This window comes from Meleagris gallopavo, chromosome 7 (genome assembly GCF_905368555.1).
Source record: "Meleagris gallopavo chromosome 7, MGAL_WU_HG_1.1, whole genome shotgun sequence".
NCBI classification, from domain to species: Eukaryota; Metazoa; Chordata; class Aves; order Galliformes; family Phasianidae; genus Meleagris; species Meleagris gallopavo.
The window spans coordinates 4,777,013-4,801,991 of record NC_139410.1 but is presented as its reverse complement, the minus strand read 5'-3'; the positions used below and the strand labels follow the sequence as shown (position 1 = coordinate 4,801,991).

At 45.0% G+C, this 24,979-nt stretch overlaps 1 protein-coding gene across 8 annotated transcripts in view; it reads left to right on the top strand.

Annotated features, from left to right (window-relative positions):
* The window catches only part of ERBB4 (erb-b2 receptor tyrosine kinase 4), a 515,280-nt gene extending 490,956 nt beyond the window's left edge, over positions 1-24,324 (top strand). For 3 of the 8 annotated variants that reach the window (XM_085228847.1, XM_085228849.1, XM_085228855.1), the window contains 5 exons: positions 535-705; positions 14,650-14,697; positions 14,978-15,025; positions 15,545-15,845; positions 17,409-24,324. In XM_085228847.1, the coding sequence (XP_085084973.1) occupies positions 535-705; positions 14,650-14,697; positions 14,978-15,025; positions 15,545-15,845; positions 17,409-17,845 (1,005 nt within the window). In that variant the 3' untranslated portion in view covers positions 17,846-24,324. The remainder of the gene's footprint in view (positions 1-534; positions 706-14,649; positions 14,698-14,977; positions 15,026-15,544; positions 15,846-17,408) is intronic. The other 5 variants (XM_085228848.1, XM_085228851.1, XM_085228850.1 and 2 more) reach the window with 5 other exon arrangements.
* Positions 24,325-24,979: the final 655 nt, after the last annotated feature.

The window sequence follows — 24,979 nt, the reverse complement described above, 5'->3', positions numbered from 1 at the left end:
CACATCTTATCGTTGTTGTTGTTGTTGTTACCTGGTTTGATTTTTATTGCTTTCAGCTGTGTTGCATTCTGCAGAATTTTCATATGGATGAGAGGCAAATCTACCTGCCCAGGTTCCTAAAAATACAAATGAAAATAAAGGAAACATCAAAACACAGCAGTTACCACATTATTTTCCCCAACATGTGTGCCTAAATAGCAGAGATATTTCACAAAATACATCAGACCTTAAAAGAATTTGGGTCAGAAACTGTGCTTATATGGGAAAAAGAGAGAAGAAAGAATAAAAGCTCAATCACAACAATGCCAGAAAAAAAGGCTTTGCTTGATTTATACAGATATTCCCTTTCTGTCATCATATTCTCACTAAAAAAGTCAAAACAAACAATGTGGATGTGATGTTTTAGACCAAGCAAAGAAGCATGTGCACTCCCTGCAGCCTGGCTGACAGGACAGGAGGAAGACTGAAGTTCCCTGCTGTGAAATTAATCCATCTTCTCCCTGTTCCTTCCTCACCCCATATCTACCTATTTAGGGAGATGATCGTATGAAGTTGCCCAGCCCAAATGACAGCAAGTTCTTCCAAAATCTTCTTGATGAGGAAGACCTGGAAGATATGATGGATGCTGAAGAGTATCTTGTTCCTCAAGCCTTCAACATCCCTCCTCCCATCTACACTTCCAGGACAAGAATTGATTCCAACAGGGTAAGAGCAAGCTCTGACAGAAATACTGGCTATTATAAAAGCACAGGTGGAGATATAAGTACTCTAATCAAACACAGGCAAGAGTTGCCTTGGGAATTACAAGTTCCCATTGTAAGGAGACTGACTATAAAAATGTTGTCACTGGGTTCCCTGTTCATTGTACCCCAGTGAATTCTAAATTGATAGCTCAGCCTTGAGTGAACAAAGGCTCGACTTGAGCTGCCTTTCCCGAAAGCACAGCTGAGGCTTGTGAAGTCAAGCAGGGTTGTTTCTCAGTTGTGTCCCAGCCCAGTCAGGAAGTATATAGCTCTCATTCTCCATCCCTGCAATCATTTCGTCAGGGTTGGCACTGATGTAACTGAGGACAGCTGGAATATATAGATAATTCTGCTTTTGTGTCTTAAGCCAGATTTCAGACCCAGCCCCTTTCCCTGTTTATATGTGATGCTTTCAGGGCCCTCCTTCCCAAGCGTGGGTTGTGGCTGAACAATTACAGATTTTGGCATGCTGATCTTTGAAACATTCCTATTAGGCAAGGGGAATGCTGTTGGTTTGCAGGAATAACTTGACACACAGGGAGGATTCAGGTGGAATTCTCCTCACGTAACTGAAACCATCTTAAATACAGAAATACACTCTAAGCTCTTCACTTGCCCATCCAGTTGGTGATGACTGGTGCCTGCTTTGGACATTTACAGTGGGATAAGTCACTTTCTAGAAGTGTCTCTGTCTATCTACTCACTACTGACAGCTTCAGTGCAGTCTCAGACCTTTTCTAAATGCCTCAGTGCCATATGAACCCTACTGGGCCTGAGTACACATTTATTGAATTCCTTTCCACTCCTGGGTTCCCTTTCTTGCAGCTCTGAGCTCAGCCCATTGCTACATTTGCCTCTGTCCTCTTAACAGGTTGGATACTGCCCGTTCTCACAAAACTAAGAAATGGTGAAATGGCATTACTAATACAAGACATTTGCGCAAGCATCAGGTGTACTCAGTTCTTAGGGACTTTACTTGTGTGGTTGGATTCTTCTCTCCGTGCTGCTTTTAGTGGAAAGTCACATTTTGAAACACTGCAGTCGTGGCATTTATTCGTCATGGTTTAGAATCCTTCTGGACGTTTCTCCATAGTTCCAAATCACACCCTGGTCTGAATTGATTTATAGTCTGTGTGAAGGTAAACAAAGGAGCTAAGACATTAAACAGGTCAGTATTCATGCTCTGACTCTACACTGATGTTCTTCCACCTCTCCTGGATAAAGCATTGCTTTTCTGCAGCGAGGCAGACCAAAAGCTGCCCTTAAATAAAATCCAATCAATTCATAAGGAAATTGCTACTGTTGTTAAAGGCAAGGAGACTAAGAGAAGTCTTTGGAAGGGACTTGTAGTTATACTGCTAAGATGGGTTCACACAGTACTTCTCCTGCATCAGTAGATAGCTGAGAATGCAGGGATGGTGCATGTTTTGGCAGTAAGCAACTTCCCCTTTACTGCAATGAGAGTTTTTAAGGCTGATGCCAATCTGAAATAAGTTAGTTTTACCCCCAATTATCTCTGGAGAAGTTCCGCTTCCTTTGCTGCCAATTCTAAGAAAGAAATGACATTAGTTACCTTCCAGAGCTGCTCACTTGCCCGCTTCTGTAAATTGTTGTAGCTTTGTGTAACACAGCAGAGTACTACCAGCACAAGGCAGCCAGCGTGTTCACTGGGATACTCATGGCAAGCAAACCCAGAAGTTCATTATAATTGCATGAAAATTCAAGCACCTTTCTCACGGCCTTTGCCTGACTTCCAGCCTCACTATTGCAATCTGCTTGTACACACGATCCCCCTGAAGTCAGCAGGGCCTCACAGAGAGACCCCATGCCTTCATTTTTGCCACACGGAGAGGCTCTATCACATTCTTGATGTGACGTCTCGCCTCCACAGCTCACAATTTCCCATCTTGGTTTGAGACTGTGATCTAGTCCCACTGAAGTCAGTGGGAGCTTTGCTTTGCAATTCAATTTAATGACAGTAGCAGCTCTGTATCCTCCTTTCAGTAACTCCTACCGCTGGGAATTTTTCTCTAGCATCATATGACAGTCTAACACTTAGAACTGGAATTACACTTTGCCATAAGTTTTCAGATTCTGAGCAGAGTTTTCTAATCTAATGTTACTGAGAGAAGCTAAGGGACAGAAAGCTCACACTCAGCTCTGCGTTTTTGCACCGCTTCTATCCTTATAGTGTTTTTCTTTATTGTAGGAGCTTCTTTATAGAGGAGTGATCGTTCAGGCAGAAAGAAGAGATGGGCAAATAAGTTGGTGTTGAAAGGCCAGCTGATTTATAACAGCACTTGCTAGAGTCACTGCAGAGTGACTGCTGTCCTGTAACAGGATTAACCTCAGTCATTTAGAGGCTTGTCCAGTGTCTCAGATTAGCTTAAGTCTTGGTTTTATTTGCTAACTGCTCTCCTAAAGGCATTGCTAGTGCTGCTCTACAGGCAGGTCACAGGATGAGGTTGCTGAAGGGGCTTGGGATTGCACCTAAAGTCCCATAGAACCTTTGCTCTTCAGTTCTTGGTATTCCAGTGAAGACTTGTGTTGATTTAAACCAAAAAAGACTTCTGTAAGGCAGTAGCACATGAACGTACTGTTTGTAGTTCAGTACCAGGAGATGTCAGCTACAGGAATCACACAGAGATGAGAGGTGCAGTCGGATCTCTTTAGCCGCAGTTGTCTGATTGTATCTTTCTTTGTGTTTCCTTTGGATAGTTTGTGATTTGTGCTTGTTTGGTGTAATGGATGTTGATATTACACAAACTCATTATGGTACCGCTGCAGCCATAAATGCCAAATGAATTGATGCAGCATAGGTAGTTTGTGTTCACTGCGTCTGGCAAATTAAATTTTATGGGAAGATTGCCAGGCAATTTGGTGAAGTAAAACACACAAGAAACTACATGGTCCTCATGTCATTTCAGAGATGAGAAGCTTGAAAATCCCTGCATTTCCCATCTGAGTTGTTCTGATTGTTGTTTTAGTAAAGGAGGAGTGGGTTACGTGATGGCAGGGTGTTGCAGTCCTCTGACAGCTGCAGTAGAACGTTGTGGCAGCCGAGCAGGAGACAGAAGTTGGCAGTGAGGCTGTGAGCCTCCTCACACTCAGGCTTCAAGGGCCTGAGAAAGGGCATTTGTTTTCTGCTGAAGATGACCTCAGTCCTAAATCATCACTGGATGAGGTGTGCATAAAGCAGCACCTGCCTTTTCACTTCCACATGAGGGCTTTTTGGATACAAATACAAAGCACAAAGCTTAGAAAACCCTTAGAAAGAAGGCTGGAAAGGAGGAAACCTGGCGGTAGGCTTCCAGCTCCACAGGACGTGTCGCATCCTTCCTCCTGAAGGGATGAGATTTACTGAAGGTGGGAGGCTCAGGCACAGCTTCAGCACTTCTATCACATGCAGCCTGCTTCACAGCAGGATCTCCCTAAGTCCTGTCCTGCCAGAACAGAAGCTTGCCCACCCTCTAAGCCCATAGCAGTGCCCTCTGTTACAAAGTCCTTCCTGGGAGTGACTGATGCAGTTTTGAAATAAAAATTAGCATCCTAAGCTAAATTGATTTCTTTGTGGCATCTGAAGTCCTCAGTTGCAGTTTTGGCTCTTCGTCTTTTTCCAGCTTTTATTTTCCGTGGTCTGGAGATATCCTAGAAATATGGAGTTTTAGAAGCTCTGTGCTTCTGAGAGATAAGCTGAATCCTCGGCAGTGTTTCCATGAGCACAGTACCCCAGCTAGCGCTCGAGTGTCCTACATTCACAGCCATTAGATGATTCATTCAGGTATTTGTAACAAGTACTGCCCTGTGTGCACAGAGATAATACTAATACAGAAAGCACTCTGTGTACCCCATGGTGCTTTTTGCTCTAAATCCTTGGCTAATTCCTACTGAAAACTGTCTATGCTGTTTATTACTCACCAATGCAGTCTCTGTAATTTTATCCCATACTCTGTGTATCACAGAATGCCTGCCAACCCAGCAATTAAATATCAAGCTAGGTTTTCAGGATAGAGCTTTAATTAATATGTCCAGGGAGATTGCTCTGCTTGGCTACAGCAGAGCCTGGTGTGCCGGAAGCCAGCTGTTAGCTCCCCAGCAGTGCCTGGCCATCCCAGCCATCCTGGCACAGCGCTGGAGTTGTGGTGTCTGGCAGCTCAACATCTGTATGTGCCTCTGTATAAAAACCCACTCCAGAGAGAAACCAGGTGAGAAGTTCCTTTTGCGATTAATTTGCTTCTATATTTGAAAAGCAGCCATTTTCAAATTACAGGATTGCAGAGGAGAAGGCATTTCACTTCAGCGTGGCATCTTCCCTTCCAAACCTTACAGTGGACGTAGGGACTATTCACCAATGAGATGGCTACAAGTATTGGGGACAGAGCTCCAATGGTAGGTCAGATCAGAGGGCTAAGAGGACCTTCTGTACAGACTGATATCCAGCAGGCTTGGAGGATGGGGGACTGGAAGCAGCTCAGTTAGAGCCAGAAGGGAGGGATCTGGGAGAGCAGGCAGAGCTTGTATGGGGATAGTGTCCTTGCTGATATATCTGGCAATTGGTTGTAGCTGCCCTCTTCTGTGGCAAAGAAGGCAGAAGGAAAAGTAATGATTTGCTGGTGATTCCTCTTGTATCCAGAGCTTTGTCAACAATCAGTGTTTTCCTGGTGCCTGCATCTTTTTTTTTCTGTAAGAAAAAGCTGTTCATTGTCCCTTATCCAAGCTCTCAAATGAGCTCTTTTTCCAGGCATGTCCTGGCCGTGTGGGGCCAGCAGTAGAACTACTTCATCCCAAAGTAAATAGATAATTTGTGTGAAGAGATATCAAAGCTAGATGGGGCATACAAGCACTTTGTCAAGCCTACTGGCTCACAATCAGATAAGGGCTCCTGTCTCCTAATTTCTGTGCAGAAATGCAGCTCGAGGTGCAGTTTGTCTTCTCAAAAGATTGTCTTGATCGTATCGTTTGGGGTGGGAAATACATCACAGATTTTTTCTAATCACTGGGCACTTAGCAGTGACTCATCAGCAGGGTTGAGATCCTCTTGCTGTCCACCACACGCTGTTTTTGTGCTAGATTAAGGAGCTGCCAGCTGTTACAAATCTCCTCTACCTACTAGGCTGGGTAGGATAGCACCATTTGTACACATTTGTTGTCAAGGCAGAGCAGCCATGGTGTCTGTCTCCTTTGAATAAGATTTGTTGGTAGTGTTTGCCATCTCACTGCTTCTGCAGCATCTTCCCAAAAATAATAACTACATCTTTCCTTGGACTTGATGCTTCTCATGCAGCATTGGGTTGTTTCCTCATAGTTTCCCTTTTACTCAATTTCTGTAGTTCCTTAAAATCAAAAGGTCATGAAAACCTTTCCGACAATTTTAGCAGTCTGTCTTCTGCCTTTCTGCAAGGATCTCTTTTCCTTATGCAGGTGTCACAATGAACTCTCCTGCACCTGAACCTATCATGGACTTGTTAATATATTTGTTATTGTATCAAAGGGTTTCAGAGCATTTCAGAAAGTCAGGTTGACAGTCTCTGCTTTAGCTCTCTTGCTTCTTGAAAAACTGCTCGCTCCATTAGGAATATTCAAACTCTACATGAAACCATCCCATTACAGCTACTGTACCTTTTTTCTGCTGGGAAGTACTGTATCAAGGATGCCCATTTCTAGTCTGTGTTGGAAACAGAGAGAGCACCAGGCCATCTTTGTCCATGAAGAGCAGGACTAGGTCCGGAGCGGCACCAATCAGCTTCATTTCATTGCTCAGAATGAGTGAAGGAGGAGGAATAAACATGCAAAAATACGCAGTAAAATACATTAGATGAAAAAATTTCAGTCTTAATAATTTACATGAAAAAGGAAAGCCTTTCACAAAGTGTGTATATTTAGAATACGAGTATTTAAATACCTTTTTTAAAGTGTACTAAGTCTGCTAGGGGGAAAAGGAGGAAAATTCATATGGAAGTCTCAAAGAGAATAGATGATGCCCGACTCTTCACAGAGAAATCTCTGAAAGTGTTTTATGGCAATTAGTCTCTTGATTTGCAGCCAGGCCAGCTGAAATCAGTGCTGGTTCTCAAGGACTCAGCCCTTTTCAGCCTGAATAGATTATCAGGACCAACTTCTTAAATCACCTCATAGTTTTCCAGGTCAAGTGCCTTAAAATGGGAATTTGTAAATGCATCGACTGTTTCCTGTCAAACCTGAACTCCTGGATACAGGGATGGAGTCAGACTGAAAGTGTTGAGTGGCATTTGGGGTTGAATGTACCCTTTCTGCCCACGTAGTACTCCTGGGAAGCCTACAGCAAGTGAACACTCCATGGAATCAGTGCAAGAGATGGTAGCTGTCTGCTGCTTCGGACCATGATGAATGGCATGTAAATGTACTGAGCTCCGGTGAGAAACTGGTTTAAAAACAGGCAGCATCTGCTTAAGCCACGAATAGCTGCTGGCTGTGTTAACAGCCGAGAGAGCTCGCAGCTGATCCATTTTCTTCCCCACAAAGAAAAAAGTCAATAGATATAAAGAGAATAAGTAATAAATATTTCTACAGTGAACTGATGAGGCATTCTTGGAAAAAAAGCAAGCTAAACAACTCTGCATAATTCAACAGTTGGAAAAATGGACTAAAAGTCAGGAAATAATTATGAGCTGGGAGAAAATGTTCCTCGATCTGAAACAGAAACTATTTCAGAGGGGCACTGGGTGGGAGCACTGGGAGCAGGGGCTGGGGGAGGGCACAGGGCATCCTAAACATACCTTCAGTGGAGACAGAATGCCAGCACAGACTACAGTGCCTTTTGTTAGCCAGAGCTCAGGGCCTGCCTTGTGTCTTAAATGCTGCGGTCTGGAAGGGGGGGAGGAGAAATAATTGTGGAAGCTATAAAAAGGCTCTCCAGAAGATGCAGTGGGGAGAAGTGGGAGGAGGCACAGATGAAGTTTAGATTTAGAATGTTAAAAAATGATTATTTTATCCAAATCAGTTGGATGGTTATTTCTTTTAGAGTATTATTGCCACCAGAACCTCAGCCCTGCTCTAAATCAACTCAGCGTTTCATCAAGAAGCCTATTCTTCACTATAAGAGACCAAGAGTGCACAATTACGGGTTTCTTTCCCCTTTGCATAATAAAACTGGGAGATTATCATCAAGTTTCTATTCAGATTTTAGGGAGGCTTTTTTATTTTATTTTTAAAACCCATCTTTGTCTGTAAGAGCTCCCTGTTCGGGCCAGCATGCTGTAATGATAACTGCTGTAAAGGCTTCAGTGGAGATGTGCTCTATTTCATTCTCAATGAGGGCTGATGGCATTTAGAGAGGCTCAGAATATCCTTTGATTACCGTAGAAAACAGACTGGGGAAGATGGTGATGCAGAGCACGGCATGGGAGGGGGCTGCAGCTCAGAGTGCTGCTCATCAACTTTCTTTTGTGCGTCTCTCTCTTTTTTTTTTTTTTTTGGTCTGCAATGCTGCAATCACCAATCGTAGCCCTGTTGTGGGTTGAAGTCCCATGCCCCATCCATTGCCTGTTTGGGGACTTGGAGGTTTGCATAGAAGGGAGCTGCTGCGCTCTCGCACACGGTGGGGAATCGGCCCCATGTTAGGAGGTGCAGTGTGCTGCAAAACACCTCTGGGCATATACAAAAAAGGAGTGACAGAGAGCTAGTCATGGGTGACAGGATGGATGTGGCAGTAAAAGAGATTGAGGGAAAAAGACAGACACATGCAAGCTGCCTCTCCTCCTGCTTCCCTGGCTGCTTGACGCTGGCAGTGTGTTCATACAGAATAACAAGGGACAGGAATTTTTGCATCTTTACTCTTGTGTCATGCTTATATCAAAGCATGGATTGAGCCAGCTGTTTGCCAGTCTTCCTGAAGGTTGCGCAGACAAAGGCTTCCCAGGTTTGAAGGACAGGAGGTTTCCAGGGAGGGTTTTCGTGGCAGCACACAGCCTTTATTCCCTGCCTGGGTGTGGGAGGAGGGGCCGTGGCAGAGCCCCTCTCCCGTGCTTTTGTGTCAGTCAGAAACCTGTGGTTTGTGGCACACGGTGCATCTCACAGCGGGCTGTTTTCATCAGTCGTCTTCCAGTGTTTGACTCCCTTGCTTGGTGAGGTTTCAGACAGAAGAAGGATGGTATATGTCTGATATTTTCCACAGGACGCAGTCTGTGCAATATTTAGGTATCTCATTTCCTGTACCATTCTACCAAAAATGTTAGCTATGTCTCGTTTACGATCTATGCCATTGATTGCTCGCAGCCTGTTCCATATCACTCCTGGAAGGCTGTACTGAAATTCAGGCATCCTGCTGTGCATGGACTGCTCTGCAAGAGCCTCTAAGTCTGAAAACAGACAGATGTGGTCTGTGAGTCATCTGCAGCAATGAGTTAAGGCAGCACTGAGCTGTACTGGGGTTACCAGTGAAATGTCTGTACTTAGAGTGAACAAGTTCAGGGATGTCTTAAACCTACCATACGGCTGAGACACGCTAGGGCACACCGTATGGTACAGGCAGCTTCAGTGAGGACATGTTCCAACTGTACTTGAAGGCAGTAACAGACTTACCCACATTTAGGGAGGAGGAACTTTCGTAGGTGAGGGAACTTTTGTACAAAACTATGCTTTCCCATTTCAGAAGAAGAAAATTACAAAACTGGTGTGGACTCATGGCTCCTCTCCCGGTCAGGGCATGTGTGACAGAAGCTGATAGCTGTCCATTCCTGTGGCAGTCAGTAGGCCTAATTTGACATGTGCTCTGAAGACACCGAGGTTTAGGGTGTGAAGTTCCAGCACTCTGATGCTGCAGGGACCACCAGGATGCCATCCATGCTACCTGTGGGCCAGCAGAGCCTTCCGGTGGGGTGAGCTGCCAGTGTCCTGCAGGTAACAGCACTCCCCTTGTGCTCAGTGCTGCTCTGATACTAGGAAACAAAGCTTTCTTCTTCAGAAAGGTTCCTTGAGCTGAGGAAGCCGTGTGCGTGCTGGTGGAGCAACCAATGCATGTGAGTTTTGAGGAGCAATGTGAGTGTTGTGCTGCGTTTGTCAAAACAAACTGCACATTTCTTTTTCTGTACAGTTCAGCTCTGAAGGGGGGCCAGGACCAGAAATCTTCAGTGCTCTGCGAAACCTTCCAGCCATTGCCTTACAAACAGCATTTCATTTCTTTGTAGTATTACACAGAGGGCAGCAGGACTGCTCCCAGGCAGAGGTGACTCCTCCAGCGGTGCTCTTTCCCAGCTGAACTTCCATTCAGATCAATTGCAAATACCAGGCTGCTCTCCTGAAATTAACTGGGGTTTGCTCGGGGCTGGTGGGACAGCTCGTGGGGTGTGCTCTGTCTGCAGCCCCCCTGGGGCAGCCCTGGCATGTTATTCACATCCACCCACATACAGCAGCCATCCTCCTTCTGAGCTAACTGCTGCGTTCTTGGTGCTTACAGCAAGATCTGCTCTGCCCGCTGTGCAGAGGCTGCAGCTTGGTGGCCCGAACCTGAGAATTTGATTTGGTTTTAAATCAGGTGACTGTGGTTTGACTTGGTTTCAAATCAGGTAAGGAGCAAAGAGAGTTATTTGTAAGCGCACGCAAACCAGGACAGAAATGGCACAGAGCAGTGTTGCAGAGAGGCCTGAGGTGTGGAGCACAAGGTGCTCCTGGGCTGTAGGTGTGGACAGTGGGAAGGTCGGTGCTCTGCTCCTGCTCTCTGGCATGGTGTTTCTGTATATGAGAGCAGTTGGCAGGGAGAGAGCTGGGTGTCAGGTGCCTCTGGTTTGATTCAGATACATATACATGCTTTACTACAGCCTTGCATTTAGTAAAGAACAGTTTTGCAATCACATGAGCTTAGCAGACTGCTTAAGAACAATAACCAGCAATAACTATGTGGTGCTATCAGAGACGTATGCAAAAGTCAGAGGGTGCAGAGCAAGCAAGCTGTGCAGCTGTGAGGGTGCTGCTGGCAGGCTGTGCTCCCTTTAGGACCATGTGGGCAGCAGGACCCAGCACCACTTCCATTTCATTGCAGTTTAATAGGCAGCCAGAAAATACTATGTCCCTGCTGTACAGGAGGAGGTATTTGCTTTTGGGAGGCTTTAGAAGCGAGGAATTAGAAAATGAAATTAATGAACAGAAAGCAATAACACAAACCAATATTCACCAAACTGTTATTTACCTCTCCTTTATCAAGGCTCATTTTACACATGTATTAGCTGTTACAAGAGCTGGTGTGTCACTGGCGGTTAATACCAGAGAGCCTTTAAAAGCCTTTAGGGCACATATGCTTGTTTTTCATCTTTTCTCCCTGATGCCAGAAATTCAGTCTTGTAGTAGAAAGAATGAAATCTCAGGCATTTTGGTGACAAGCCTCCTTTTGGAGGCTGCTTGGGGTTAAAGTGTAGATGGCTGCTGTACACACTGGAGTTAGGAGGGAAAGGAACATCAGCTTTTTTCAACATAGTGTTTTTAAATGTAAATTGAACAGAGACAAAAAAAAAAAAAAGGAATGGAGTAAACGGTATTGTGCATACAAATGAAGCTATTTAAGTTTTTCTTGCTGAGATCCAGATGTGTTTTCTGCTCACAGCACGATTCATGTACTGACCAATAACAATGAGCTGGGGCTTTCAGTGCTTCTCTTGGAAGCCCACAAAATGATGACATCACATTGCAATTAGCAGGCAATTTAAAGGCATTTAAACAATTATATCACATTTTCAGCCCTGCTAATTGGCACCACAGCTGTTTTCTTTGCCTCCTTTTTTGGAACAGCAGCCACAGGGCATTAACTCATGGGGAAAAACAGTAAAGGACTAAAAAAGTGTGCAGACACCTGTGGTTCTGAGAAGAGCCAAGCTGTAAGGGTCTGTGCTAAGAGTGTTGCAAGACAGCTATGTTTAGTACAGAGCTAAGGGGAGGGAGGCATGATGAAATACCATTACTGTGATCTCAGTTGGCAGGTCACTAACCGGGGAGGGTCTTGTCAGCAAAAATAGCAATAAATGCATTAATGCTAGTCTGTTCTCTCCTGATGTCTTCAGACAGGACTATTCTTAGAGGGCACATTAGTTTGTTGTTATACTTCATAGTATGTATTTAAATGTCAGAGTCGCAGCCAAGAAAATATAAAGATAGGACAGTGGGTTCAGCCTTCTGTATGAGGTTGGAGCACAGCTTGTCCATAGATAGATGTCATGGCCATCCTAGAACACTATTTTTTTTCCAGTTGTTAATCATCTAAATTTTTACTGGCAAAGGTGCATAGTCCTTCATATTGAAGTCAAACATGTTGACAGAATACTTGGTTTGCCAAGTTTGTCCAAGTCCTCACCACTCTCTGTCTTACCAATTCATAGAATCCTAGAATGGCCTGGGTTGAAAAGGACCACAATGCTCATCCAGTTCCAACCCCCTGCTATGTGCAGGGTCACCAACCAGCAGACCAGGCTGCCCAGAGCCACATCCAGCCTGGCCTTGAATGCCTCCAGGGATGGGGCATCCACAGCCTCCTTGGGCAACCTGTTTCAGTGCCTCACCACCCTCTGGGCGAAATGCTTCCTCCTAATATCTAACCTAAACCACCCTGTCACAGTTTAAAACCATTTCTTCTTGTCCTATCACTACTTACCTATCTTCATTCTTTTCCTTTCCCATCTTTTTGGAGTAGACAAAGAGCTTCCCTGAATTGAAAGAAATGTGAGGTTGGAGGGTGAAGAGATGTCAGTCCATCCTCTGCAGTGGAACATCTTGTACCCATCAGCAGGATGCAGTAGGAGTCTCTGACAAGCTCAGAGGACTGTTTTTATCCATTTATGCAATACATTCCAAGTTGTAGCCTGACCTTGCCACTAATGTCAGTAAATCTGCCACACAAAGAAAAGTGAGAGGGATCGGAGCTGATAAGGCACAGTGCTCCTTGTTCCAAGGACTGTCCCAAAGGGGTCTCTTGCAGAACACTGCCAAGTTACAGCCCTGCTGCACAGTCTGCTCAGATGTGTATTGCTCAACTCTGCTCTTGTCCCTTTAAAAAAGATTAGTTTCTGGTCAGGTGTTTCCTGTTCTCTCTTATCATCATCTGTTTCACTGTGGTAATGCCAGCCATGCAACCACTCCCTGATGCTGGTTCTTCTATCCCTGCTTGTGAACCTTGGCTGTTGTTCAGGCTGAGTACATTTGTCTCAAATACACCGTGGCACCGTTGAAATGTAAGTGCCCTACTTCTTAGTGAGATTGGCCAACTGTCAGTGTCCCCTACAACGCACATAGGGGAGCACTGAAGCCCCCAGACTGACCGAGCCTAGATCTCTGCCACTGGGGCTGCCCAGGCACAGCACTGCCTGAGAGCACATTGGCTTTATGGTTGGCATCATCCAGGTGTCTTCTTGCCATGTTCAGACTTAAGAGCTCCTATCCCTGCCTCCTCAGACTCCTGTCTCCCTGCACATCTCAGTATTTCTCTCTGGCCACTAATTTGTTCTTTTGCAAGCCACCATTCCCTGGTTCCTGACCATCACCTGGTCCTCTAGCATCACTTCTCTTGAGATCTTCACAGTTCTTTATCAATTTCTTCCCTTTTGAGTTTGGACTTGATGATCTTGAGGTTGGACTTGATGATCTTGAAGGTCTTTTCCAACCTGAGCAATTCTGTGATTCTGTGATGATTCCCTGGGCACTGGCAGGGGCTCACTGAGGCCACAGGCAAGTTCCTCCTCTGCGTTCCCTTCCAGCAGCTCGTTTCCCTGGGGAAAAAATGTGCATGGAGGGACTTCTGCTCAGGCTTTGCAAACAGCTGGTGCAGAGGGACACTGAGCTAACAGAGGTACTACTGCACTTCCGTATTTTGCAGCCTGGAGCCTTTTGTTAGAAGGTTATTGCTTGGCTAAATACAGATGAATTTGCATTTAAGTGCAGAAAAGTGTGCCCCTTACTAGGGCTTGTCCACCACGTTTGCACCTCAGACAAAAGGTGCTAGATTTGAGTTACAAAATGGCCATGGGAATATTTCTATCAGCAAATTGAGTCCATTTGTGAACACCAAAACCTTCATTGTGAAGGTTTTCCCTGATGCAGATACTGAGCTTAAACCAAAAGCCTCTCTTTATAAAGGCTGGTCTTAGTGATGTATTGGCAAAAGGTTTATAAGGCAAAAGCTGACTGTGGTACACCCCATCCTTGTGGTGTGATGATGTGCATCTTCTCTAATTGTACTTTCAGCTCTCAGTATGGATGTTTCCGCAAGAGATTTTCATGAATAAGGCTTCTTCTAAAGTGAAATGTTCTCAGTGTGGTCGGACTTCTTACCCAAGGATGTGGGATTTTTTCCTCACTTGTCTGAAGTTTAGCCTTTTTTTTTAAATATCCTGGCTTTTTCTCTCCCTGAACTAGGAGGTAAGGGAAACACAAGGAAGTTTTCTGAAACAAAATGGGAAGCAATGGAGTTGTGAAGAACAGATCTAGAAATCTAAAATGTAGCGTTTTGGCAGTAGAAAAATAGATCATAATAGTTCTGTTTTATTTTGGTTTTCTTCCCAAAAACTCAGCATTTCCTCAATGAAATAAGACAGTTCTGAGCAGTACAAATTGATACAGATACAGCCTCTGCTGATGGTATCAAAACGAATGTATGTACATAGAGGCACTGCCTTACAACCTCCAGAACTCTCAGTAGTATCTGTTAGCATGTGCAGCTTGCCCCTATGCAACAAGGGAGCCTGGCAGCCTTTCCTGGGGCAGGGAGGCAGGCGCACAGCTTTTTCACATCAGCACAACGTGGGCCATCATTAACATCTTTGCATTTTGGATTTGCTGAGGAAATCTGATGTGCATGTTTCTCCCCATTAGCTCATTCAGCTCATGCGACTTGTTTCACTCATGTGACCTCTTATTACGTATCCATCATTCCATTTTTCTTTCCCATTAGAGTGAAATTGGACACAGCCCTCCTCCTGCCTACACCCCTATGTCAGGAGTAAGTATTTCACATTCAACCTTCATTCTTTAGGTTTTTCTTCTTCCTTCACTACCTGTTTTCTGTTTCCCCTCCCTTATTTCTACATAAATGTCTCAAAAACCAACACTGAATGCAGTTTACGTATGTGTAAGCCATCCAATAGTCAGGGATCTCTAAGCTCAGCTTGGATTTATCTATGAGCTCAATGGATCCATGGGCAAAATCACTGCCAGTATTTCTTGGAAAAGCATTTAGGAATGCTTAGATCAATCTGTCCATTTTTCCTTCCCATTTATAGGTCATGATGTCGAAATTTCCTTGCACGCCCTTGCTGAGAAGCAGAATGGTAGGTTGAGTTGAACTGTTGAGATGAGATGTTGATGAAGCCCTGTGAGCAGCCCCCTGGGAGCAAACCAAGTTCAGAGATGGCAGCGTCCTCTGTCCCCAACTTCCTCTGCAGAAGGAGATTTCTCTAGCATAAGGTTTAAGGGTTTTGTTCAGAAATCAAAGGAGGTTGCCACAGTAATAGAAAAGGAGAAAATATGTTTGCTTGCCTCTTGCAGCTATCTGCAGCCTCCTCATTTACATAGGAGATAAGTTCTAGCCTCATTTCCTGCCAGCTTCCTCATTGCCCTGCCTGCACTGATGCTCTTCCCACGGAATGGACCTGCTCAGCACCGGGAAGGTGGATGCTTTGGTAGTCCTGCAGCGCTGGAAATGCAGCAGCCTGAAGGATGGATGAGGCTTCTACTGCCCTGTGAAATGCATCACTGAGCAGCTGTGGTGGGAGAGCCGCAGGCATGCCTTGTTGTAGAATCTTGCCTCCCTTTGGAGCCTCCTTTCTAAGCTACCTTCTCTTTCCCAGCAGAACCAGTTCGTGTACAGAGATGGCGGCTATGCTGCAGAGCAGGGAGTGCCGATGCCGTACAGAGCTCCTGGCTGCATCATCCCAGAAGCCCCAGTTGCTCAGGGGGCGACAGCAGAGATCTTTGAAGACACCTGCTGCAACGGCACGCTGCGGAAGCAGGTGGCCACGCTGGCAAAGGAGGACAGCAGCACCCAGAGGTACAGCGCTGATCCCACAGTCTTCATACCAGAGCGGGTGATCCGGGGAGAGCTGGATGAGGACGGCTACATGACGCCAATGCGGGACAAACCCAAAACAGGTAACAGTTTGTCTTTCCAGAGAAGTTCCCCATGACTGCGTTCTCTATTTTTCTACATCAGCAGCTTTTCACAAAAAGTGGCTTCATCAGCTAACCCAGCAGGACTGAAATGTTCTGACTTGATTAAAATTTCTTTGCAGGGGGATTCCCTTCTTACTGCTCAATATTCTGCTTAAGAAAGCTGACACTGCTTTAATGTCAGATTTGGTATTTCCCCCTTTATTTTTTGATGCTGGAAGGGAACGAGAGAAAGGAATGAAAAACCAACAGCCCCCCCCTTCTTATCCAAGAACAAATATTTGTGCTTTTTCCAAGAATCTTTCTTTGTCCAGCCATAGTCTCCACTTTGCTTTGTTTATTGATCTGCTTTATCGTCACAGCATTGTGGTTGGTAAATGTCAGGTTGAACATATCGCAGAACCGATGCACACAGTTGGCATTTTACACCCAAGAGAAGTTTAGGATTGAAAGAATGCAGTGTGCTTTGGAGAGACCATCACTGTGAGGTGGTGCGTGCCTATGTTAGTGCCAGCTCAGTGCTATGCTTCCCACTTGACCTTCATTCTCTCCTTTCTTTTTAAATAGTGACAGCACTATTTTGCTGTTAGGGGATGTGTCATTAGTAATTTGCTTTCAAACATTAGCATTATCTTTAAAGAAATTAATTAAAGCAGACGTAAATGCCAAGTAACAACTGGGTTTGCTCCAGAATTTGGAAGCCTCTTGCTTCATGGTGGAAACAGAGGGGATTGTGGGACACGTGCACTTGTAACCTAAGGCAGCCAATATCTTTGTTTCTTTTCCCTTCCCATCCTTCTTATCTCCTTCCTAGGTACCTTCAAACCTTTCTACAACCAAGCCACACCTTTTTGTGGTGTTAACCCATAGCAAATGTTTTGAAGCTACTATAACCCATGCCAACTGTTCTGGAGCTAATGTTAAGACTCTCTTGTACCCTTTCCAGGACTCACTTGAATTATTTTCCATAATGCTTCAAGGCTCTTTGTCCTTCAAGGATGGAAGGTTTTTAATCAGGCAGATTGTTCTATTAGAAATGAAGCTGTCTTAGAAGTTAAGCCTCTTTGCACAAAAACCGTCCCCAAGGGCTAACTAAGACTTCTGTAGAGCTTTCTGAATAGAACAACTGTGGAGCAGAGGGTTTGACTGATACATCCAAGGTTGCACAATCATCCACAGGGACAGGAGCAGCTCTGTGTGTTTGGCCCTGTAGTTCATGCTCCAGCAGGAAGGCCAGGATCAGATGAGGCATTGGCTATGGTTCAGCGCGAGCTGCAGTTCAGTTTTCAGCTGTGCAGCTGTGAGTCACTGTTTCCGAGGGTCCCAGCTCTTTATTTTAGCCCATACTGCCTGTTTAGGTTGTAAACTCACTTTTAGCAAGAGAGTGTGTTCAACACAGATGGCACCTGATATTGCCCGGAGTCCTAGGAATGGCTGGGTGGAAGGAGGCACTAGTCTGAGCCTGATGGTAACGTAACAAGAGGGCTTGCTGTGTGGATGCTCTTCTCTCAGTCACTGTTGATTGATTTTTTTATCTTTCCTTAGATTACCTGAATCCAGTGGAAGAGAACCCATTTGTCTCCCGGCGAAAGAACGGAGATCTCCAAGCTGTGGACAACCCAGAGTATCACAACGCTCCGAACGGGCAGTCCAAAGCAGAGGATGAGTACGTGAATGAGCCATTGTACCTCAACACTTTTGCAAACACCTTGGAAAACGCTGAGTACCTGAAGAACAATTTGCCAGAGAAAGCCAAGAAGGCCTTTGACAACCCAGACTACTGGAATCACAGCCTGCCCCCACGAAGCACTCTCCAGCACCCGGACTACCTGCAAGAGTACAGCACAAAATACTTTTACAAACAGAACGGACGGATCCGGCCCATTGTGGCAGAGAATCCCGAATACCTCTCCGAGTTTTCCCTGAAGCCTGGCACTGTGCTGCCCCCGCCGCCCTACAGACACCGGAACACAGTGGTGTAGTATCCGCGGTCTTACAGAAGTGGAAAGGCAACCCCTTCTAGCTGCCTCACTCTTTCTCTTTTTCTCCTTCTCCCTTCCCTACTTCCCTTTTTTCCTCCCATGAGCTTCCTCTTCTTGCCAGTTCACTCATTTTTGCTATTTCCAAGTGAAAGGATGTCTTGGAGTCATTTGTGGATTGAGTTGGGAACCGGAAAAGAAGGAAGGAAGGAAGGAAAGAAGGAAGGAGACTGAGAGGAGGAGTGTACAGCCTGGTGTTTCTCGCCTTCCGCAGATCCGAGAGGCAGGTGGTCAGAGAAACCAGACAGTACAGAAAATCCATGGCAGTGTTGCCTGCTGTCAAGCTAGTCTCAGTGATTCCACCCAGACGCTGTAGGGGAAGCCGCAGAGAGGCTGTCTCTCTCAGGAGGAACTGATGAGTCTGTACAGCATTCCTGGAAATCTCAATGCAGTTTCCATTAGGGGGAAAAATGGACAATTTTTATATTATGTGTAATAGCACAGTAATTGAGATTGAGAATCCAGTTTCTTTCTCTAATACTTTCTATCCCAGCAACTGAAAACGGCTAACTTGGCTTTTCATAATCGTTCAGATCTTCATCGTGGCTTTCCCAGAAATGATGATGTGACTCTGAGAGCCGGCGCAATCCTTGTTCTGAGCTACACCATGATTTTGTGCCACTTCCTAACCACAGAGACTCCAGCTCAGAACTGGTGTGTGACATGACCATTTTTGTATATGTGCCAACAGGACAAATGTTTTAAACAGAAAAATCCTTTCAGAAATGAGTAACAAAGCCCCCACCCCCCACGTGTTCTTCTTGAACCTAAAAGGCCAAGAAATCAAGATTTGTACGTAAAAGGCTCAGTTTCCTGTTTCATACCTGCTGAACATAGGTACATAAATGCAAATAAATTCTTCCCTCTTTTTCTTCTTTGAGATCATGAAGGTGGTTAGGGATGCTGTCAGGCAATGCTGAGGACGAGACGGAGCACTGGAGAGTTCACTGTGGGTCATGGAGTCAGCCCAGCTCTCTGTGGGGTGCTGGTGGGAAGGGTCCTTGAAACTGGAAGAAAGAACGACACTGGACTGGAGAAAACGCACATAGAAGTTCACTGGAAAGTTAGTTTGCACTTAAGCTCTGATTTTATTTGAACTGTTTTCTGGATTTTGAATGAAGCAATATGGAAGTGACCAGCAAAATACAAAATAATAATTTTAAATTAAAAAAAAAGTGAATTATATGTAAAGGATGACTGTGGAAATGCCAAAATGAAGCATATCAAGTCTTTGGTACAATGTCCACCAGTTCGGAGAGGCATTGCATTGACTGTTTCAGAGAACACAGTGACAGAGCAGCCAGCTCTTATTGCTGCCGCGTGAAAGACAGCACAGCAAGCCCTGGAAGGGATCCAAGGAGGAGAATGCCTTGCTCCGGCGTGCAGCACAGTACGGAATGCTTTTTTCTAACAGGAGGATTACTCTGTCACAGAACACAGTGTATATGATGTTTGCTAAGTCAAAATGTGCATGACTCACAGAGCTTTCAGTCACAAAATGTAAACAGGTATGAGTTGGCCTCCCTGCACTGGGTTCTGCATTCATCAGCCTCAGAAGGAACCTCCAGCCACTGTTTGGGGTGTGTTCAGCAGATGGAGCTGGGAGGGGTGGAGCAGTGCTGATGATGGGTTGCTCTTGGTGTGCCAATGCATCCTGTGTGAGCATTTGTGCACCTGGTTCCCACTGAAAATCTTCAGGTTGCATTAGGTACCTGTAAAGAGCTGTCTGTGTCTCATTAAGGGAGAGTAATACCTGTTGGAGGGCAGTATTTCAGTTTATGAACTTCAGTACTATTATGTCCAGATCTTTGGGGTAACCCGGCAACAAAACCAGCAACAACTAGTGGTCTGGAAATTGTATCCAGTTCCTCCAAAATCCTGCCTATGAACACAGCTTGCAATACTGACTGCAATCCTGGTGGCTCAGGGGCAGCCTGACAAAAGGCAGTTTTCAAAGCTGGGTGGTTGGTGGTGAAAGGGGAACGTGATTGCTGAGCCAGGGCTGGTTCTGCCAACAGCCTGCTCCTGTGCTGCGTGTGCCTAGGCCAGCTTGAGCCAGCCGAGCTCACCTCCAGCTGCAGGGCACTGCTACGCCTGCTGCGTGGGGCTCTTTGGAGCTACCGAAGGGAGATGCTGGGCCAGATGAGAACAGAACAAATGACCAGCACACCACTGAGGCGAGATCAGTGATTAGGGAGTGTCACGTAGCTCAAAGGCTGTGTCTCCTCCTGAGACCATCTGTAACTTCCTGATTGTGATGGGAAACAGGATGGCACATGATGTCCTGGGGACCCTGCTCCTGGAAAGTTTGCTGGTGACAGTACTGAAGCACGTAAGCAGCTTAGATGCTGTAGGTAGGTGGAGCGGAGGGGGAAGGGGCGGTCAATTTATCCATGAACAGGTCATACAACAGAGTAACTCCAAATGGAGAAGAACAATGGCTGTACTGCTTGTGCATGAATTTAGAGAGGGGCACATGAAAGCGACTGGGGGAGAGGGACACGCGTCTCCAAAATCAGACAGCTGCTCGTGGAAGGTGGAGACCTGTTTGTTCCTCTGGTAATAAAGTAAGTAGGACCGGTGTTAGAAAGAATCCAAATGTAAATAACAGTGTTCTTTAACATTTTAGCATTTCTTACGTAGCTTGAATTATTTATTCATTGCAATTGTTGTCTGTGGGTAAGATGCACTTGGTAGCGTGGAAATGCAGCGTTCCTTGGATGGAGGCAGCATTTAGGGCAGGCTGTTACCTGGCACTGGGGGCTATCCGCACACAAAGTGCATTTTGTCAGCACAAAGCTGTAGGTGAGCATCAGCAGAATTATTTTCTCCATCTCTGATTTCTCCATCTCTGATTAATTCTCTGTTTCTACAGTGGTATCTATACACACCAGCATTCAGCTCCCATGGATTTTTCATAGGCAGGCACCTTTTGGTAGATGTTTTTCCTTTTGCTCATGCACAAAAGAAAAGCAGTGCACTGCTTCTCAAGAGCAGATACCTCTATCAGCCTTTGTCTAAGGTAAATATGCTAAATGAAGAAGAGCAACAGCTGGTTTTCACCTTCTCTCTTGCAGCAATTGTTTTAGACGTTACATGCCGAGCTGAGGGCTAGTTCAGACAGAAGTAGAAACTGCACCTCATTGATTGCTCAAATAAATATTAATTTGGGTGGTTTTTTTTTTTTTTTTTTTTTGCAAAATAGCTAAGGAGTTAAGCATATATGACCATTTGCTTAGACGTAGTGGAGTATTTACGACTTATCTTGAGTGCATAGCAGTGATTGGAGTCATCACATGGATGTGCTCCAGGTGCCCTAAGCTCAGCTCAGAGATGTTTTTTCTCTTACAAAAAAAAAAAATGGTTGCACTGACCCTGGATCCCAGCACTTGGTGGAAATGCACTCCTGACTGCAGGGACTGTATGCAATGAGATCATTTCATGTGGTCCTCTGGGGTAGTGAGGAGAAGCCCTGAAACGGTGTGTGCAGGGCAGCTGTGTTATTGCTGCTGGAGCCTGTGCACATTGCCAGTTGGGAGCTGGGTGCAAGCTCAGGTAGGTGTTCATCTCTTTTGAAGGCTCTTGAGCTCAATGGGGACCTGTAGAAAATAGGCTTTAACATGGACTAGGCAAGCCTCGGGTGATCAGTGACTTCTTGGGCTCTTGAAGACCATCACCTCAGAACAGACAGCGTCACCCAGAGTTCTCTTCTGCCATTGTTTGTAGGAGATCTTTTTACTTGCAATAATATAAAAAAGACTGTACACCTGTTCATTTCTAGATCTATCACTTGTAGTGTTCCCATTATTCTGGATTGTAGATCTCTGCTGCTGACAGAACAGCTCATCTGTTGTTACACATTCTGGATTTGGGTTCTAATGTCACTTCCACAAGCCAGGGCTGCACGCAGGCAGGGGCTGGGTGGCTGCAATATTACATTTCCTCACAACGCAAAGAAGCACGGCTGCACAGGGCAGCCTCAGCTGCTCAGAACATGCCCTGGTTTGTGGGTTTTTTTGGCCTTTTGCTAAGTGTTACGCAGGTAAAAATGGCCACCATTAAAGTGGGGTTTTCAAATCAGGAATAAATAACAATGTTCCATGGTTTGAAGCAACTCTCAAGTGTTCAAGAATGAAGGTGGACACACAAGTCACTTTACTGAAGCACATGGTCATACTCCACCACTCAGATTTAGTACCTGATGCTGTGAGGGGGCTCGCTGCTCTCTCAGAGATGACTGGAAGGTAAGGCTGAAGGTAAGGCATCTCCATCTGTCCCACGGCCAGGGCTGGTGTCTGTTCGCAGACTGGGACAAGGCAGAGCATCCTCTGGGATGTGTTAAGTCTGACTGATGACAGTAGGACTTCCTGAAAAACAGAGGGAGGTTGAAGTGGTGAGCCCAGCTGGTAGGGAGGGGGGGTCTGTGCTGAGCTGAGGAGGAGGCAAAGGACTTTATCCCTATTAGGAAGTGTGAACAGTTAGCACTACTTTTTTTTTTTTTTTTCCTATTCTTCTTTATAATTAGAGAGTTTTGGACCTTGGTAGAGAGGGATTTTAGAGATTTGTAAGGTGTTAGGCCATGTGAATAGATGCATCCCTGTTCCTCCCTCCCCCAGTAAAAAAAAAAAAAGCCATGAGATTGTGCTCCAAAAGTGTTGTGGATGGAACCACCAGGGCTAAGGTGCACCCTGCACAGCACACTCTTGCTGATAGCAGCACCTCTGTCCCCGTGCCCTGCCCAGGCTGCGAGCCCTCTTAGGGATAAAACACCCTATTATGTCCATAGCGCTCCGAAGACTAAACCCTTTTGGGATAACCACAGTAATAAACTGTGAATGGTATTTTATAAATGTAGATACGTACGCCGTTCCTTTGAGGTAAGGTACTATGACATATGTAGCATAAGCTGGTACTGCTGTTAAATGGGTCGATTAATACTGAGCAGCTGTGTAAGGGGTAGCTAACTTTGAATGCACTCAAGGCAGCGTTCCTTTGGAGATGGGGCAGAAGGAAGTTGCTGGGTCCTTGTCTTTTCATGGTGGGGCATACTGATAATGCAGATTATTGAGAACGCAGTTTTTAATAGCGTTTCAATGTTGGAAATGGGTGTGCATTTGTAACATTATTCACAATGGTTTTCACCTTTTGGTTTGGTTTTTCTTCTGCCCAGTTTTTGACATTTCCCCAACATTGTAAGCTGGAGTTTCTAAAGAGGTGGCAACCCTAGGGTACAGAGGGGAAATGGAGGGGGAAAGAAGTCTCTTTGTGAAAACAGAGATACCCAAAAGACATTTGCTGTCCTTGTGGTCCTCAAACTATGTATTCTCTAGTGTGAAGGTCACCTTCCCAAGCTGGGAGGACAATGAGTTAGGGCCCCAGCTGGGAGGAGATACAGGAGCAGCAGCACTCCTGCCAGGTGGGCACAGCCCTGCAGAGGGAGGTGGAGGTGGGGGTGAGGGGGCTCTGGATTTGGGGCAGTTCTCTGGGTTCTGACAGCGCGAAGAGATCATGACACAGTAATTCTACCTTAGAAGTACCTTCAGAAGAAGAGGAGCATCGGTTTGTTGGGGAAGACGCTCATTTCGTGCAAAGTGATGCATTCAGAGTTAGCTGCCTTTCTGAAACAAAAACACAAAAATACAAAAACTACTGTATGTTACTTTGAAAATGTGAATAGTATTTTTATAGCTTGTTAAAGACACAGCTAGTTGCATTTGTAAATAAGGATAATGTTGCTTTTATTTTCCTTGTGGTCACCATTATTTGGAACATAATCGTCCTTAGGGTTGATTTGTATATAGGTAATTTGCTTGTGATTTATGCGCTCCTTCCCCTTTTCTTTCTTCCCCTTCCCACTCTCTGGTTTTTGGTTAGAAATACCATTTTTGTCATTCTGTGTGATTCTGTGTTTTAGCACTATCGTGGTGTGTTCAGACTTTCTGCACTTGCTTACACAGTAGGGTATGCCAGTTGTGTGTGGCGTAACGTTACTTTAACCTTTCCTTTCTCATATTTTAGCTGTTGAGGATTATGCACTGTTAAGACACTGACCTGGGTTAATATTAGGTACATATTTTAGCATAATTTCCCTTCTTTTCACGGTTTCTCGTTTGTTTTCTTTTTCTTTTTCCCTTCCCTCCCCTTTTGTCTTGTTTGGAGGCTGGGGAGAAGCCTGCAGACCTTCTCTGTGTGTGGTTATACTTTGCCCCCCCGTGTGCAGTCCCACGTTTCTCCTCACAGCCCTTGGGGTAGAGCTTTATCTGTTTGTTAAGGCAAATGTAGACTGCGGCCCACCTTGCATCGACCCACGCTCATCCCAGCTGAACAATTTGAAAACTGTTCTGCCTTTTTGTTACATGAATCTGTCAGAAATATATTTTTAATTTAATATAAATGAAATTCAATAAAATATGAAACAAAAATGCCTCCGTGTGCGCGTGGAGTTTGTTGGCAGGGGTTGAGCATCCCCAGCAACACGGAGGGGACTGCAGGGAGGTGGGCCCTCCTGCCTAAAGCACCCCCAACAGCAGCCCCCCTATAAGGGGGTACCCCAGCAGCGGGCCCGCTGCACACAGCCCCCACCCCATTCAGCATCCCCAAGAAGGTTTTATTTCCTGGGCAAAAGAAAAGAAAAATGTTAATCAAGCAGCTATTTTGCAGTGAAACTGCTAATTAAAGCCCGCTGCCACTCACCTCTGCTACTGAAAAGCACACCTGAGTTGCTGCAGGCAGCTTCATGCTGCACTGGCAGCTCCAAGGGGTCAGCTCTGCCTGCCATGGAATAGGTGGGAATTATTCAGACACCAGGATGCATTTTAGAACAAAATGCAGTAAGAAATTAAGTGTAACATATGAAATATTATAAACGATTATAAAATTATTTTATAAAATATAAAAGAAATAAAATAATGAAAAATTAATAAAAGAAAATTTTAATGAAAAATTAAAAGGAAATAAATAACAATAAATAAAAACGAAAAATAAAAATGAAAAATAAAAAAGGAAATAAAGAATACTAATGAAAAAAATAAAAAGGAAATAGAAAAGAAAAAAATAAATAGTAATAAAAAGGAAGTA